The following is a 15,757-nucleotide window of genomic DNA, read 5'->3' as shown; positions in this document are numbered from 1 at the left end:
GTGGTGGGAATTGGTGTGAACCAACGATATGACCACAGGGGTTGATATAATCATAGCCTCCCTGAACGTGAGCGGTGTGAACACACCGACTAAGAGGTCCCTGCTTCCAAGGGAGTTCCGGAGGGCACAATTGGATGTCCTAATGGTACAGGAAACAAACTGGATACTGGGAAAAGAGCTGTCCATGGGGGCGAGTGAAGTGGGTGGAATTTATAGGTCTGACTACTTAAAAAAAAAAAAAAAAAGTGGGGGTGGGAATCCTGCAGTCTAGTTGCTTGAATTTTAAGGTGGCGTCGGAGATGGTAGACCAGGAAGGTAGATTTACGTTTATAAAAGGAAAATTGCAGGGAAGCCCCCTGATGATGGGATCGGTCTATTGCCCCAATGTGGGCTAACTGCCTTTCTGGGAAGGGGTGAGGAACAAGCTGAAGGGGTTCATGGAGGGCTCTCTGAAAGTCAGAGGATTTTAATATGATTCTGGACCCTGCCAAAGACTGCAAGTGAGTTGGTAGTACCCAGACTGTCAGAGATGATACATGTGCACAATTTCGGAGGGTGAACAAGGACCTTGAGATTTCAGATTCTTTGATCGACCTGGTGGTGGGGGACAGACTCTTTATGTACTATTCTCTAAATTTATAACTCTAATTCGAGAATCGAAATAATATTGGCTAACGACACATTGAAGCTACAGGTCATGAGTTCCCAGGTTAACAGTCCTGTGGTCGGACCACGATTTATTGAGGATGATAGTAGGGAGCTGGGTAGCCTGGAAACCGAGTGGAAGATGGATGTGCAATGATGGCCCCCTTAAAGACAGGGCTACACCGCAAGCCCTGCTTATTGAGATTAAAGAATACTTTGAGCATAACGACATGGGGAAGTGGGGGTCCAGTCCTTATGAAAGGAATTCAAAGCCACTATAAGAGGATCCCTTATTAGAATAGGCTCTGAGAAAGAGAGTAAAAGGTTACGACAGGAGGGGGTATTGCAGGCTAAGATAGGACTCCAGTCGGGGGGATGCAGGGGGGGCCCCCCCGACAGGTTCCTCTTTTTCCACCGAGGAAACTAGGAAACAGACGCTTAAGACGCTACTGGTTCATGACACCGAGAAAAAGTTGTTTCTTAAGCAGAAATATTATGAAAAGGGGGATAAAGACGACAGAATTCTGCCATGGAAATTGCTAGAGGAACGGAAGAGGTAAATGGTGGCTAGTATTCAAATACTAGGGGTGTCAGGGTGTACGACACGGAAAGGATTGGGGAGGAATTTAGGAACTTCTTTGGACTACTCTACGCCGCAGAGTATTTTGAAGATGGTGCCCATATTTCGGAGTACTTGGACCGATTGCTAATCCGGAGAATCTCAGGGGAGGTGGCTGCACATCTAGAGGACCCAGTAGAAGTGGAAGAGGTACAGAGAACATTTTAAGGCATGAAGGGGGGCACGACTCCAGGGAGTGATAGCTTCTCGGTGCAGTTTTATAAACAATACAGATCTACTCTGGCGCCGTACCTGGTTAGGGTGTTTAATGCGGTCTTGGCGGGCAGATCCCTCCCCGACACGATGATGGGGGCAATCATAGTATTACTCCTAAAAGAGGGCAAGGACCCGGCACTGTGCACCTCTTATAGGCCAATCTCTTTATTAAATGTGGACGTTAAGATCTTGGCGAAATTATTGGGAACTACAATGGAAGGGGTCTTACCGACGTTAGTCCATGGGGACCAGGTGGGGTTCAATAAGGGGCAGGCAGGGCGCAGACAACATCAGGAAGACCATAGATATGATGCACCGTGCCAGAGAGGAAGATGTGGAGGTATGCCTGGTAACAATATACTCAGAGAAAGCCTTTCACGGGGTAGAATGGCTGTACAGGATGATGGTCTTGGAGAAGATGGGATTCTGGGACAACTTTAGGAAATGGGTTGCAGCTTTGTATAGATCCCTACAGGACATATACAGGTGAATGGAATGCCAACTGAACCATTTCATCTGTCCAGGGGAACGCGACAGGGGTGCCCCCTGTCCGCATTGTTATATGCCCTAGCAATAGAACCGTTAGCAATCTCTATCAGATCGAACCCAAAAATGAAAAGGGATTGTGTGTTGGGGGGGGGGGATGAACTTTAAGCTTTCGCTATTTGCAGATGACATATTGGCGTACTTTTCCCATATACGGACCTTCCTCCCGGAACTGGTCTCACAGATTTCTCAGTTTCGGTCGGTATCAGTCTTAAAGTTAATACAGATAAATCCTGGGTGATGCCGTTGAAGATACGGAGATCATTTCTTGACTCAGAGGTAAGGGTGGGACGGAATGAAAGTAGACAAATGCAGTATCAAATACCCTGGGGTTTGCATTACTAAGGATCTGCCGAATGGCAAACTTTGGTCCAAATACTGGAAAGAATCAGGGTAGATACGAGAAGGTGGGAGCCAGCGGTACTGTCCCAGTATGGCCGGATGACTTTGGTAAAAATGAACATCCGGCCCCATCTTCTATACCTTTTTATGGCACTCCCAGTGATCCTCCCATATAGCTTTTTTAGTGAACTGAGCGCCATGGTGTCTAGATTTATCTGGAGAAACAAAAGGCTGAGGCTTAAGAAATCAACCCTGACCCTTCCTAGGGAATATGGAGGATTTGGTTTCCCGGATTTCCAGGGCTATTACCGAGCTGCACAGTTGAGGATTATGCTGGAGCATATGCAGGAGGATCTCCACACGTATTGGATTTATTTGGAAGATCTAGAGACTTAACCTAGAAAGGCGAGAAACTTCTTATTGGCCCCACTGAAATAGATTCCACTTAACTTGAGGAGTCATCCGACCTTGGGGGTATTGTGGGCAACATGGAGGTGGAAAAGAAAATAAACTGTCCTCATGGCCTTCCCCCTGACCTCTGTGTGGAGACCCACAGATCGATTTGGCCTGGCACAATTTTAGGTATTCCCAACAATGGTCCGTTAGAGAGAGCTGGTCAACTGTTCCTTCAGGGTTGTTTCTTAATGCTCGAGGAGTTTAGGGAAAAGATGCTGCACGCCAAAATGCCAGTTTTGATTGCATAAGGCTGAAAGGCATATTTACGGCGCAGAAGTTGGAGGAATGCTTTTCCAAGGGATCTTATGCCCTTTGAGACGATGCTGGACTGGGCGGTGAATAGGAAAGGGATGGTATCACGGTTGGCGGACATCACAGGGTGCCAAAAATGTAAGTGGTTCTGAGAGGACTTAGCCTGCAAAGAAATTTCAGAAGAGGAATGGGATAGGATATATAAGATAACATTCCATGGGAACCCGTTTACTGCAACTATGGAACATAACTTTACGGTTCTCCAGGGGTGGTACAGGAACCCTCTCAGACTTTCAAAAACATATCCAGGATCTTCTCTCATGTGCCTCAGAGCATGTGGCCAGGTAGAGTCCTTAGCGCACATTTGGTGGCGATGTCCAAAAGGTGCGATTGTTTTGGTAGGACATTTTGAGCTGGATCAAGGATATCACTGGGGAGCAATTGGAGGTAGAACCCCTCCAGAGTTTGCTGTGATTTCTGGCAAGAGACTGGGCAAAGCACAGGTTACCTACAATGTTGGAGGCCATGTTGAGAGCAGGCAGAAAAGCCATTTCCCATAGATGGAAAGGTAAGTCTCCTGACAAAAATAGAATGGGAAGGAAATGACAGGATATGATAATGGCCGAAATTGACAGCCATAGTCAATGACTACTTTGGATCTTACCACGAGGAGTGGGGCTCCTTGATTGCCAAATAAGAGGGAGACGGATTTGAGGGAGATGGGTAGTGGGGACGATAACCAGAGCCTAAACCCAAATAAAAATGGAGAGGGTGAGGGTGGAAGCGCTTTGCTACAGAGGGATGCGCTAGGAGCGAGCCTGGGTTTGGGGACACTATTTAGGCCTGGAGACTGAGAGGTGAGACTGGCGATGTGGTGGAAGGCCTGTGTACGACGGGTGTTTGGGGAAGCCTAAGGCGATTTGGAAAAGTTCGAAATTGGGGCAGCCTCAGTCAGTGGACCACAATGGACCCGTGGTACATCCCCTATGGACATGTGGAAAAGGCGAGTGCATATCACAGCCACTGAAACATGACTTTGTGCGGGTGTAGGGAGGGGGAGAAGAGAATAGTGTTGTTACGACGGGTATTTGTTGAGTGTTATGTGGGAATAACAATGCCAATAAAAATGTCAGTTTAAAAAAAAAGAATCTTCTCTGTAGAACGTGCGCATAGGGTCCAGATGGGCCGGCCAGTTCCGGGAGCACCCACCGCAAAATAATCACAAGACTCTTGATCTATAGGTATCAGGGGGCTCTGCTGCAAACGGCAAGAGCCACTGGCCCAATAACCGACAATGGCCTCAGGATAGCGTTTTTCCAGGACTATACGAAAGAAGTCCAGAATGCTCGTCAATCCTTTGACTCATTTAAGTAAAAGTTGGTATCGCTGGGCGTTAAGTATGCGTTAAGTATGCCCTCTTCTTCCCCACGCAGCTCAAGGTGTATCATGGTGGGACAGTTCACCTCTTTCCTAACCGCAAGGACGCATGGACCTGAGTTGATCAGATCTTGTCCGCACCTGGGCCCAAGCCACTTGGGGAACAGCCACGGCTGGAGCTGGAAATGGTGATGTACCCAGTTCTGTTCGAGACGCAACTCATTGAGCAGTCAGCAGGCTTGGAGGACACTTCAGAAACAGATGGCAACCGTTCAACTGGCTGCCGGGATGGTACAGCCGATATAAATGTGTTCTTTTAACAATAGGGGTCTCCATCTATTGGCGTGCCTGGGGGAGGGGGAGGGACTCGGGCTCGTATTGGTTTCAATGATGGTCACTTCACACAAGGTTGATGAGATTCTTTTGTATCCGGTTGATGCGGGATTAGGGCGACAGGTAGTTCTAGTTCGGGGGATGTACATGGTGGGGGGGGGGTTTTGGGGAAGTTTCCATGTATGTATTTGGATTTGCTGCCTTGCTTGGAATACCCATGGGGCAGGTGGTGGGTAAAGATGTTTTGGATTGCTGGCAGTGGTGCAGAGGGTGCATTTAGGCATTACCCAAATCCTGAAGCAAATTCCCTGGATTGATGGCTCATGAGGGGGTGATCTCCTTACTAACGTGCAATGTGAATGGGCTGTGCTCCGGCATTAAGCAGATGCTGGTTCTACAGTTCCTCAACAGGTATACACCAGGCGTTGCAATCCTTACTGAAACTCACCTGGCGGGAACGGAATGCATGTTTTTTTCCAAGAACTACATGTCGGCCTTTCATGCAGGCTTCTCGAGAGGAGCACAGGGCACAAAAATACTGATACATAAGAGGATTCCCTTCTGGCTTATAGAAGTGAGGCCCGATCAGCGTGGGTGTTCCGTCTTGATCAAGGGAGAACTATGGGAGGTTACCTCGGGCATAGTGGCCTATTACGCTTGAATTGCCGTATGACCTCCAGTCATTGATACTGCAGGACCAATGTGACACGAAGGTGCTGGGGGGGGGGGTACTTTAATCAGGTCATGGACCCGAGACTGGATAGGACCCACATGGGTACGAGAAATCCAAATCTCCCCACGAAGCTGCAATCCTTTCCTGCAGCCACCGGGATGGTGGACACATGGAGATTGTTGCATGCATCACACTGGGGGTACTCTGTTTTCTCTGGGGTACATGCCTCAATGTCGACGATTGGTCATTTTTTTTTATCTCACTCTCCTTGACCCATATGCTTCTCTCCGCGAAATTATTTGCCAGATGGATCTCGGACCAGTCACCATTGCTTATCAAGCTCAAAAGCTGACGGACGAACCCCATAGCGATTTGACACCTTAACACATATTAGCTGGGTTTCCCTGAATTCATAGAGGGTTTGTCCAATACTACTGCAGCATACTTAAAGATTAATGAGGGGACAGTGGACAGTCCTAAGAGGGGAGGCAATTTCACTTGTGGCAGCACTTCCTAAGCGGCATGCACAGGCAGTAGAGGAGACTGAGCTGGCGTCTCTCCAGGCTGAAGAGGAATTTCTCGCTTTTGGGTCCCGGGCCTCTCACAACACCCCGATTACTGCACAGGAGTCGTTTCGCAATGTCAGCATGGACACTGCCAAATTGGCACATTGGGCCATGCAGAGTCAGGTACATGAGTCTGGGGACAAAGCGGGCAAGATCCTAGAATGGTTGGAGAGGCGGGATAGAGTGAATGGGTATGTACGGGGTATACTGGATGCTCAGGGGAGGTCCTCACAGAGGATGCCGACATTGCTGGGGCATTTGCCGCATTCTATGAGAAACTGTATCGCTCCCCGCGGTTGCTGTCCTGGACTGAGGTATTGGGAGTTCTTGACTCAGTGACTCTTGCGCACCTCACAGCGCAGCAGGCTGTGGGACTGGAAGCAGAGATCACTGAAGAGGAGGTAGTTGAGGCTCTTTCTCAGCTGCAGACTCGCAAAACCCTTGGGCTCAATGGTTTCCATGTAGAGGTATGGAAGGGGTCTGGGGGGCTGGTCACTGCTTGTTCACTCAGTGTAGGCAGGACGGACATCCCCCCCGGTCCTCCAAAAGGCCTGTATTGTAGTCCTCCCTAAACCCAGAAAACCGCCTCAGCAGTGTGCCTCGTACAGGCATATTTCGCTGATTAGCGAAAAGGCAAAGATCCTGGCTCGAATCCTGGCCAATCGCATTCTTGGGGTAATTGATTCTCTAATACATCCGGACCAATGCAGTTTTATGCCTTCCAGATTCACACGTATGAACCTCCGCAGGGTGCAGTTCGCCATAAACCAGGCTTCTCTGTAACCAGACTTGCTCGCACTCCTAGCAGTGGACTTCGAGAAAGCTCCACTCCCGGTTCCCAACCTGGTTTTTGTCAAGATCGCGGGTTGCTGTGGGGTGGGAAACAGCCACGCATCACCCTCAAAACACTGCAGCGCTCCGTTTGGGAGGGGGGTGAAATCGGTCTGCCTGACCTCCAGCTGTACTACTGGGTTGTGCAGCTGGGGCTGTGAATGATTGGGTGCACAGAGACTCTAGACACTCACATTGCGACAGACTGGATGCGAAGGTCGCCACCTATACAAATTCTGTACAGGGATGGGAAGGGGACAACAGCTCTCCCACCGATGCCTCAACACACCCGCTGGGTGTGGGCCGATGCCCACAAATACATAGGCCAGGGGGGGTAGGGGGCGCAGACTTTAGACCAGCCTCTATGCCATAACGCACTCTTGCCCGAGATATTTAAATTGCGAAAATTCCGTAGTTGGAAGGAAAGTGGGATACGAACCCTGGCGGATGTGGCGCGACTTAGCACATTTGGGGAGCTGCAAAATAAGTGTGGACTGCTGGGCAAGGAGTACCATCAGCATCTACAACTGGCTCATGCCATGGGATCCCAGTTTTTGTCCTTGGGGGAGATTCCACAATGCTCTCCCCTCAAAGCTAATCTCTTACCAGAACGCATCACCACTAAGGTGACCTCCACCCTATACCAGGGACTAAATGTGTTTGGGGCCAAGGAGCTCACCCGGATTAGAGAACGCTGGGAAAGAGATGTGGGGGCACTGGAACAAGAGGAATATTTCCAAGAGACATTGGGATATCTGCTTGACTTCGACTCATTCAATATAAGATACTGCACTGGGTATATTATTCTAGAGTGCGCTGGCTCAGTGTGACAAAGCAAACGACGATAGCTGTCCGAAGTGCGGGAGTTCGGGAAGGGGGCACTTTCTTCCACATGGTATGGGGCTGTACGCAGATCCACTTTATTTGGGAGAGGTGTTTACATAAGCTCTCCACGCTGCTGGAGGGTCAAGTTTCCTTAGACCTGAAACTGGTGCTCCTTGTTGTATGGGGAGATGCAGGGTTCACTGAAAGTGTTTGTCTACAACAATGGGGCTGATGAAGACCATAGCAGTAATGTGGGGTGCGGCAGAACCCCCACAGCTGAGCCGCTGGATGGCTGAAGAGGACAGATGTATATCCTTTAGAGATGGGTCTGCCATGCCAGGGGTTGCCCCCAAAAGTTTCAAAAAGTATGGGGCAAATGGGTGGGGGATGGTTGAAGGGTTTGGTTATTTTGCAGCTCTTTCCTTATATTCTGTTGGACGATAAAGTGTATCGTTTCCTCTGCTGCTAGGTCTAAGCAAACAATGGCAACTTTATTTCTGTTAAGTGGTTATTTTAAAACAATAAAAAGGCGTTATAAAAAAAATGCTTCATTTCCTACATTAGAAAGTTACAGTTCTAAGAGAAGAACAATCAAAATAGTCTTGCAGCAGCCGCAAACGGTCTTCTGCTCTGAACTACAATTTTTCGAAATCCCAATGGTTTATCGTTCACACCAGTCAATAACTTGAAACAACACGTCAGTTCTTACCCAATGGGAAAATCAACATCTTCGCCATGAGCCGTCATGTGGTAAAGTCCAAACTTTGCAAGTTTAATGTGTCCCTATGTTGCAAACAAAACAAGGACAAAATTGAATGTTTAACTTGGAAAAAAAGTGATCGCACAAAACAGATTTTTGCATGAAAATCCATAGGTCATGCTTTTTTATAGGCATTAATGTACAGCCAATAGACATTCTTGCCTGATGTGTAGAACCTTTTGCTTCCAGGATTAGCCATGGAGTGTGAACTTGATTAAAAACATGGATCAATGGAAGAGGATACACATTCATCACTATAATGTGTAAGGCAGCATTGTATCCATGGCTATTGTATTGTATTTATTGTGTTTATATAGCGCTTTCATCCAAAACGCTTTAACCAACAAAACAGTAGTAGAGCAATTAAACTGTGAGGGAAGGGAAGGAGGAGGGAAACAGAAGGGGTATAAGGACGAGAATGAGGGAGGGGAAGGAGAAGGTAGAGGATCATAGGGAAGATTCGAGGGAATGAGAGGAGGGGAAGGTTTCATGGCGGGGAATGGAGAAGGAGAGATTTCAGGGAAGTGCGGAAGGAGAAGGTAGGTATAGAGCGGATTGAGAGAGGTAAGGAGTTCCAGTGCAGGGGAGCTAGGCGCTGAAAGGAGCAGAAATGGGAGGAGGCACACGGGGAAAGAGGAACAGTGAGAAGGAAGTGGGAAGGTGTGTAGAAAGAGGAGAGAGGAGAGAGAGATAAGGGGAACAAGGTCATGGAGAGATTTAAAGACTAGACAGAAGAAATGAAATTTAAGTTGGTAGTGAAAGGGAAGCCAGCCAATGGAGGAAAGCGAAGTAGAAATGGAGTCTTGGGAGACAAGGAGACAGAGGGTACGGACGGCAGAATAGCAGATAGATTTGAGGGGGGCGGGGTGAGAAGCAGGTAGTCCAAAGAGTAAAGAGGAGCAGTAGAAGAGGCGAGAGAAGATAAGGGAGGAGATTAAAAGTTTAGTAGCATGGAAGATGAGAGAGGAGCGGACTTGGCGAATATTTTAGAGGTGATAGCGACAGGCGCGAGAGTTAAGAGAAATATGGTGGGAAAAGGAGAGGGAGGAGTCAAAGTGGATGTCTGGATTGCGAGCGTGGGCAGAGATAGGAAGATTAGAGGGCGAAAGTGAATGAAAGGTGGAAGAGGGAGGGGAAAAATAAGGTTACACATCGTAGTGACCACCTTACTCCTAGTCCATAGTCCCCTTTCCTCCATACCTATTGGACATTCCTCCATCCTGTGGAACGGGACCGGAACACTTTGTAAAAAGCATCAACATTTTTTAAAAAAATGTGTCCTTCCTCTCTTTTTACGCGGGGTACCGCAGGCGGCCGTAACCCCGCCCTCCTTTGCTCCTCCCAGCGCATCGCCCATCAGTCCCTTTCTATCGCCAGGTCAGCGACCTTTAAGCAATAATAGAGGAACCTTATTAGAGGGGATGGCAGGCAGGCGAATGGAGGAAAGGGGCTATGGACTAGGAGTAAGGTGGTCACTACAGTGAGTAAACTTATTATACTCCTACGTCCCGTCCCCTTTTCTCCATACTTATGGGAGATTCCCAAGCACTCCTCACAGGAACTGCGGGTGGGTGGAAACCCCCTACTGAAAAAGGTTTTTCAGCACAGCCAGGCCAAACTGAGCATCAGATCTGGAGCTCAGGTCCAAACAGTAATGTTTACAAAAAGCCGATTTGGAGGCCCAATTAGCCGCTTTCGCGATGGCCTCCCAGGGGACATACTTTTGAAAGGCAACAGCAGCTGTCTTGCCCCGTACCAGATGTGCATGAATCCCTTTAGGAGGCTGGAGACCCTGAACAGTGTAGGACTCTGTAATACAGGCAGCAATCCATCTGGAGATAGTCGCTTTGGAGGCCTGCTTACCTTGTGGGTTACCAAAGGTCACCAATAGTTGAGAAGAACTCCTAAATTCCGATGTTCTGTCCAGATAGAATTTAAGAGCTCTTCTAACATCCAGGCAATGCAAAACCCTCTCAGCTTCCGAAGCTGGGTTTGGAAAGAAGACAGGCAGGGAGATTGACTGATTTAGATGGAAATCAGAAACCACCTTTGGTAGGAAAGAAGGATTTGTCCTTAGGACAACCTTATCCTTGTGGAAAACCAAGAAGGGATGCTCCACCGACAAAGCTTGGAGCTCACTCACACGCCTTGCCGAAGTAACGGCGACCAAGAAAGAAACCTTCCATCAAAGGTGCTTAAGATCTACCGTAGCCATTGGTTCAAAAGGCTTATGGCACAAGGCTGTAAGGACCAGGTTCAGATCCCACATCAGATGCGGTTTGCGAACAGGAGGGTAAAGATGCATTAGACCCGCAAAGTGCCTTTTAACCACTGGATTTGACATTGAAAAAGAGCACTGGTCCGTGGATAGGTAGGCGGCCACAGCCGAAAGATAAGTTCGGCATGACAGGACATGAATGCCCGACTCTGCTAGATGAGAGTCGAAGGACAGCACCGTGTCAATCGTAGCCACCCTGGGGTCCAGCTGTTTGGCTAAGCACCAGTGACAGAACCAAAGCCATTTGCTTCTGTATTGAAACCTCGTCGTGGGCTTCCTGGCTGCCTGAATAATGAGCATGTTGTCAGCAGACAGGTTGCGATGTTCTAAAGATCTGAACTCAGGCACCATGCCGCCAAGCTGAACGATTGTGGGGAGGGGAGCCACAGCTGCCGATCTTTCTGGTGAAGCAGATCGGGAACCAAGGGAAGCCCGATCAGTGCGCACACCGACAGATGTTGAAGCTCTGAAAACCAGAACCTGGCCGGCCACCACCTAGCTATGAGCAGAAGAGAACACTTCACTGTGTTCCTCAGCTTGCAAATCATCCGATGAATCAGAAGCAGAGGTGGAAAAGCATAGGCCGTCATGTGCCAGGGAATCTCAAGAGCATCTCCCAGAGAGGAGGCTCCCAGCCCATTTCTGGAGGCATACAGAGGAAGTTTCTTGTTTGCCGATGTTGCAAAGAGGTCCACTTCCGGAGTGCCCCAACACAGGAATATATGCAAGAGGACCTCTGCTTTCAATTCCCACTCGTAGCTGACCATTGTTCGTCGGCTGAGGGCATCTGCCGTAACATTCAGCTGCCCCGGGATGTGTACTGTCACCAGCCAGGCGCCATGCTGAACCGCCCATTCCCAAATCTGAATGGCAAGATCCACAAGAGGAGGGGACTTGGTGCCCCCCCTGCTTGTTGATGTAAAACATGGACACCACATTGTCCATGCGGACAAAAACCACTTTTTTGCCAATGACCGGCCTAAACGCCTTGAGCGCCAGGAAGATCGCCAGAAGCTCCAGATTTATATGAAGGAACTTTCCGCCAGTTCACCGACAGCCCAAGGTGGAACAGGAGCTGGAGGAGGGACTGAAGATTGCTCAAGGCTGTCAGCGGGCAAGGACTGCGCAACAGCCAATCGTCCAAATAAGGATACACATGGATACCCTGAAACCGAAGATAAGCTGCGATAACCAACATCATCTTCGTAAAGACACGCGGTGCCGAGCTGAGGCTAAAGGGGAGCACTCGGAACTGGAAGTGCTCCTCCCCTACGGAAAACCGTAGGTATCTCCGGTGTGGATTCCAGATCAGAATATGCATATACGCATCCTGAAGGTCCACCACGCTGAGCCAATCCCCCTTCTGCAAAGAGGACTTTATTTGGCGTGATCATCTTGAATTTCTCTTGCGGTAGAGAAAGATTGAACTGGGAAAGGTCTACGATGGTGCGCAGGCCAAACTGGTATGGTTTGGGCACCGTAAACAGCTGGGAATAGAAACCCCGCCCCCACCCCCCTCGCTCCCCTAGGGGAACGGGTTCCACCGCTCTGAGATCCAGTAATTTCTGAATTTCAGCTTTGAGGGAGGGCGACCCAGACTGCTGGAAGGGAGGATTGATGGGTGGGGTAGGGAGAAGGGGTAAGCAGAAGCCCGCCCGAGCAACTGACAAGACCCACCGGTCCACTGTGATGGTCTGCCACGCCTCCCAATGAGACGCAATGCGTCCTCCCACCGGGGTCTCGTCCGAGCGCAGAAAACCCTCCTTTAGCTGGTTTCTCAGTGGCAGCACCCCTAAAGGGGTGTCAACCCTGCGGGATATTCAATCTAAAAAAAACCTGAAACCAGTGGAAGGCCGAGGCTGCGACAACGATCTCCGTGTCCTGGAAGGTGGTTTTACCAGGACAGACAAGGACTTGGCAGTCTGAGTGCTGTCCTTAGTTTTGGTCAGCTCCACGTCTGTTGTAGAATGAAAGAGCTCCTTGCCATCAAAAGGCAGGTCCAAAACCTTATCCTGCACCTCCTTAGAGAACTTGGTGGCGTGCAGTTAAACCTAACGAGAGGTATCCACGCCAAGCATAAGGCCCTTGGCCGAGGTGTTGACATGATGGGCCGTTGCCTCCAGCAAATCCTGCACCAGGACCCTGGCACCTGACAATCCCGCTTTGAAATCTTCTAGCTTTTCAGCGGGAATAAACTCCTCAAACTCTGACAGACCTTTCCACAATTTCATATTCGCCCCGCTAACACCAGTTCTGCATTGGCTTGACACAGCTGCAGGGCTGAATTAGCGAAAAGCTTCCTCCCAAGGGAATCAAGAAGCTTGTCCTCTTTGGCCAGAACCTGTGTAGCTGTCGTAGAAGATGATGCCGCAGGTAAGGACTGCAAAGTGGCCGCAGCCACTACCGTGAAGGAGAGGGGCGGACACGATGCTAAGGCCACCTCTTCCAAAGAATGGACCCTGTAGCGCGCGTGTCAATTTTCTTGTTGACAAACAGTCCAGAGTGTGATTTCTCCCTGACTTTACAGACCTCGGCCAAAACGTCCTGCTGCAAAAACAAGCCGGTACGCTCCAAAGGAGACTAAGTGAACGCCACTGAAAGCATGCCCTCCTCCGGAGCGGGTGCCTCGTGTACTGGAACATCCAACAGAAACATCATGTCCAGCACCCGGTCGTGAAAGGCTCTGACAGAGCGGGGCTGCTCTTCGCTGTCCTGATCGCCCTGTGCGTCGTCCGACAGGTCCGGATCAGGCTGAGTCGAATCAGGCACCACAATAGACTTGTCCACTGGGGACAACGGAGGCAGGGGTGGAAGAGTTGGGGGAGGCCCCGCCGGTAAATGCAGGGCCCGCGGAACCACAGGAACCGCAGCTGGGAGAGTCGGCGCAGGCAGGCATATCTCTCTAAACAAGGCTCAAAAGTACTCTGATGGGGTCGGAATACATAAGTCTTTGAAACTTGCCGAAAAAGACATCCTCCGCCGATGATTTAGGCACGACTGGAGGAGGCCTCTCATGAGCAGAGTAATTCCAGGGACGCAAGGGAGAGGGTTGCCAAGAGGGCCCCTTCCCACTGGTGTCCACATAAATCAAGGGTGCCGATGCCGCAGGAAGCAAGACATTGTGCGGTAGAGGCATCCGAGCGTTCCAGTCATAAACTGGACGAAACGGATGTGCACAAGGAAACCGATGTTCACCTGAAAAACCACTCCCTACACCTAGGGCCGATGGTGTAGTTGTAAGGGAGGTATCCAAAATAGCTGCTGTGGTCTTGGTGGGAACGCCACCATTTTGTCGGCACCTGAGGAGAACTGCGACACGTGTGGAATTGAGGCAGGCGTCCCCACAGGTGGGTCAGGGGTCTTCATCTTAGCCTTAACACAAGGAACTTCGGCCGAGCCAGTACTGTGTGGCCTAGGATGTTTCTGTGACATTTTATCAGCCAAACTAGCCTTCAAAGGAAAGACTTCGGCACTGCTGGTAACGGAGGGATTACGGTCCAAGACCTCACTCTGCGCCCCCTCAACAGATCTGGAGTCACCGCTAGGGCAGGAACAATGAGGAACACACCTCACCGACAAGACCTTAACAGGCCTCTCAGAACTGTTGGTCACCTTAACCTCTAAACGAGGTACCTCGGACCAGAGTCCGGTAAAAGCCTCTTCATGACGGGCCTCGAACTTCCGTTCGGTATGAACAGCCTCAACTGAGGCCTCAGGGCATACCCCCGTGTTTTTACGGGAAGCTAAAGTCAAGGAGACCTCGAAGCAAGCTCCGGTACCCGACGCCTCAGTAGAACGGGGCCCACAAATAGCCGCCACAGGAGGGGCCTCGGACTGTAATCCGGTGTCAATAGGCCCCTTACGGAGGCCCTCGGCGACAACTCTGGTACACTTTTGTTAGGGAGAATTCTCTTCTAAGGCTAATTTCCCTTACCTATAGAGTCCCCCAGCAGCTTTGCTGGATTTGAAGGGTTTATTTTTTTCTCCTGCTAATAGCGAGACCCTTTTTTTACCATTCTTAGACAGATTGCTGGTGTATGTTTTAGGCTATCTTGTGTGCTTATGGTTTATGGGGTTTTTCTCACCTTCATAGGAATCATTTTATTAACATGTGTGGTACACAGCACCCTGCGTGCCGTACCACAGGGGTGTCGTAGCGACCCCCAAACATAGACTCCATACCCTGGGACTGACTACTGTCTCCCAGGCCATGTAAAGTCCCCATTGACTTTAATAGTCAATACTTATGAACAAAACCAGTACAACCCATCTTACTATGGAAGTACTGGAAAGGGTTAATAGTTTTTCCCTAGTTTTCATTTTTGAGGGGGTACCGTATAGTCCCTCTCTCAATAATTTCTGGCTGGTGGCAGCGGTTACTACCGTAAATATTCGACTGCAAATATTTCCACATGTAATTTTCCCATTGTTCGAGGCTACCACTTTTTCTGACAGCTTCTAACATACCGCCGGTTTATTTTAATATTAACTTTACTCCGGTAGGTTTTTATTGCCAGAACTTTAATAATAATTCTTTCTCGTGTCTTTCTCTGAAATCCTAACCCGGGTCGGGGATCCTTTGTTCGTCCTTTTGGCGGGCTTCTGCACAGAAGCCCTCCTCTCGGCGCCACTGAGTCTGGGGTAGACAGGATGTGTGGGAGGGGGAATAGGCACCCTGGACAGGGTTGCCTAGGCAACCCAAGTCACACTCTGCCCTGATAGGCTGGGGGGTTCTCCCGCCAGGAGAGCCACCCCACTGTTTGAGTGACAGCTAGGGTGTATGAATGGGGGTCTTGCTGCATAAAAGCAGGGTCCTGAGGACTGGAGGACAAGACTTTGCCACTGGAACGAAGAAACCGAAGAGGAGAGAAGCTGAAGAAATCTGCAACGACTGAACCACCGGTGAAGCCCTGCTGCAGATCCTCACCACTTTTCTCCAACGACTTGAGAAGATCTTCCTATGCAAGAGTCTTCTTCCCTTGACCTGGTGGGGCCAACCAGTTCGCCAATCGCCTTCCAGGACCTGCCTTGGTCTAAT

At 49.6% G+C, this 15,757-nt stretch overlaps 1 protein-coding gene across 11 annotated transcripts in view; it reads right to left on the bottom strand.

Annotated features, from left to right (window-relative positions):
• The window catches only part of TBCK (TBC1 domain containing kinase), a 2,754,978-nt gene that overhangs the window by 2,153,809 nt on the left and 585,412 nt on the right, over window positions 1-15,757 (bottom strand). For all 11 annotated transcript variants that reach the window (XM_069630931.1, XM_069630933.1, XM_069630936.1 and 8 more), the window contains one exon: window positions 8,391-8,464. In XM_069630931.1, coding sequence (XP_069487032.1) covers window positions 8,391-8,464 — 74 coding nt within the window. The remainder of the gene's footprint in view (window positions 1-8,390; window positions 8,465-15,757) is intronic.

This window comes from Ambystoma mexicanum, chromosome 6q (assembly GCF_040938575.1).
Source record: "Ambystoma mexicanum isolate Mex_15411 chromosome 6q, UKY_AmexF1_1, whole genome shotgun sequence".
Lineage (NCBI taxonomy): Eukaryota > Metazoa > Chordata > Amphibia > Caudata > Ambystomatidae > Ambystoma > Ambystoma mexicanum.
This window is presented reverse-complemented; position numbering and strand designations above follow the sequence as displayed.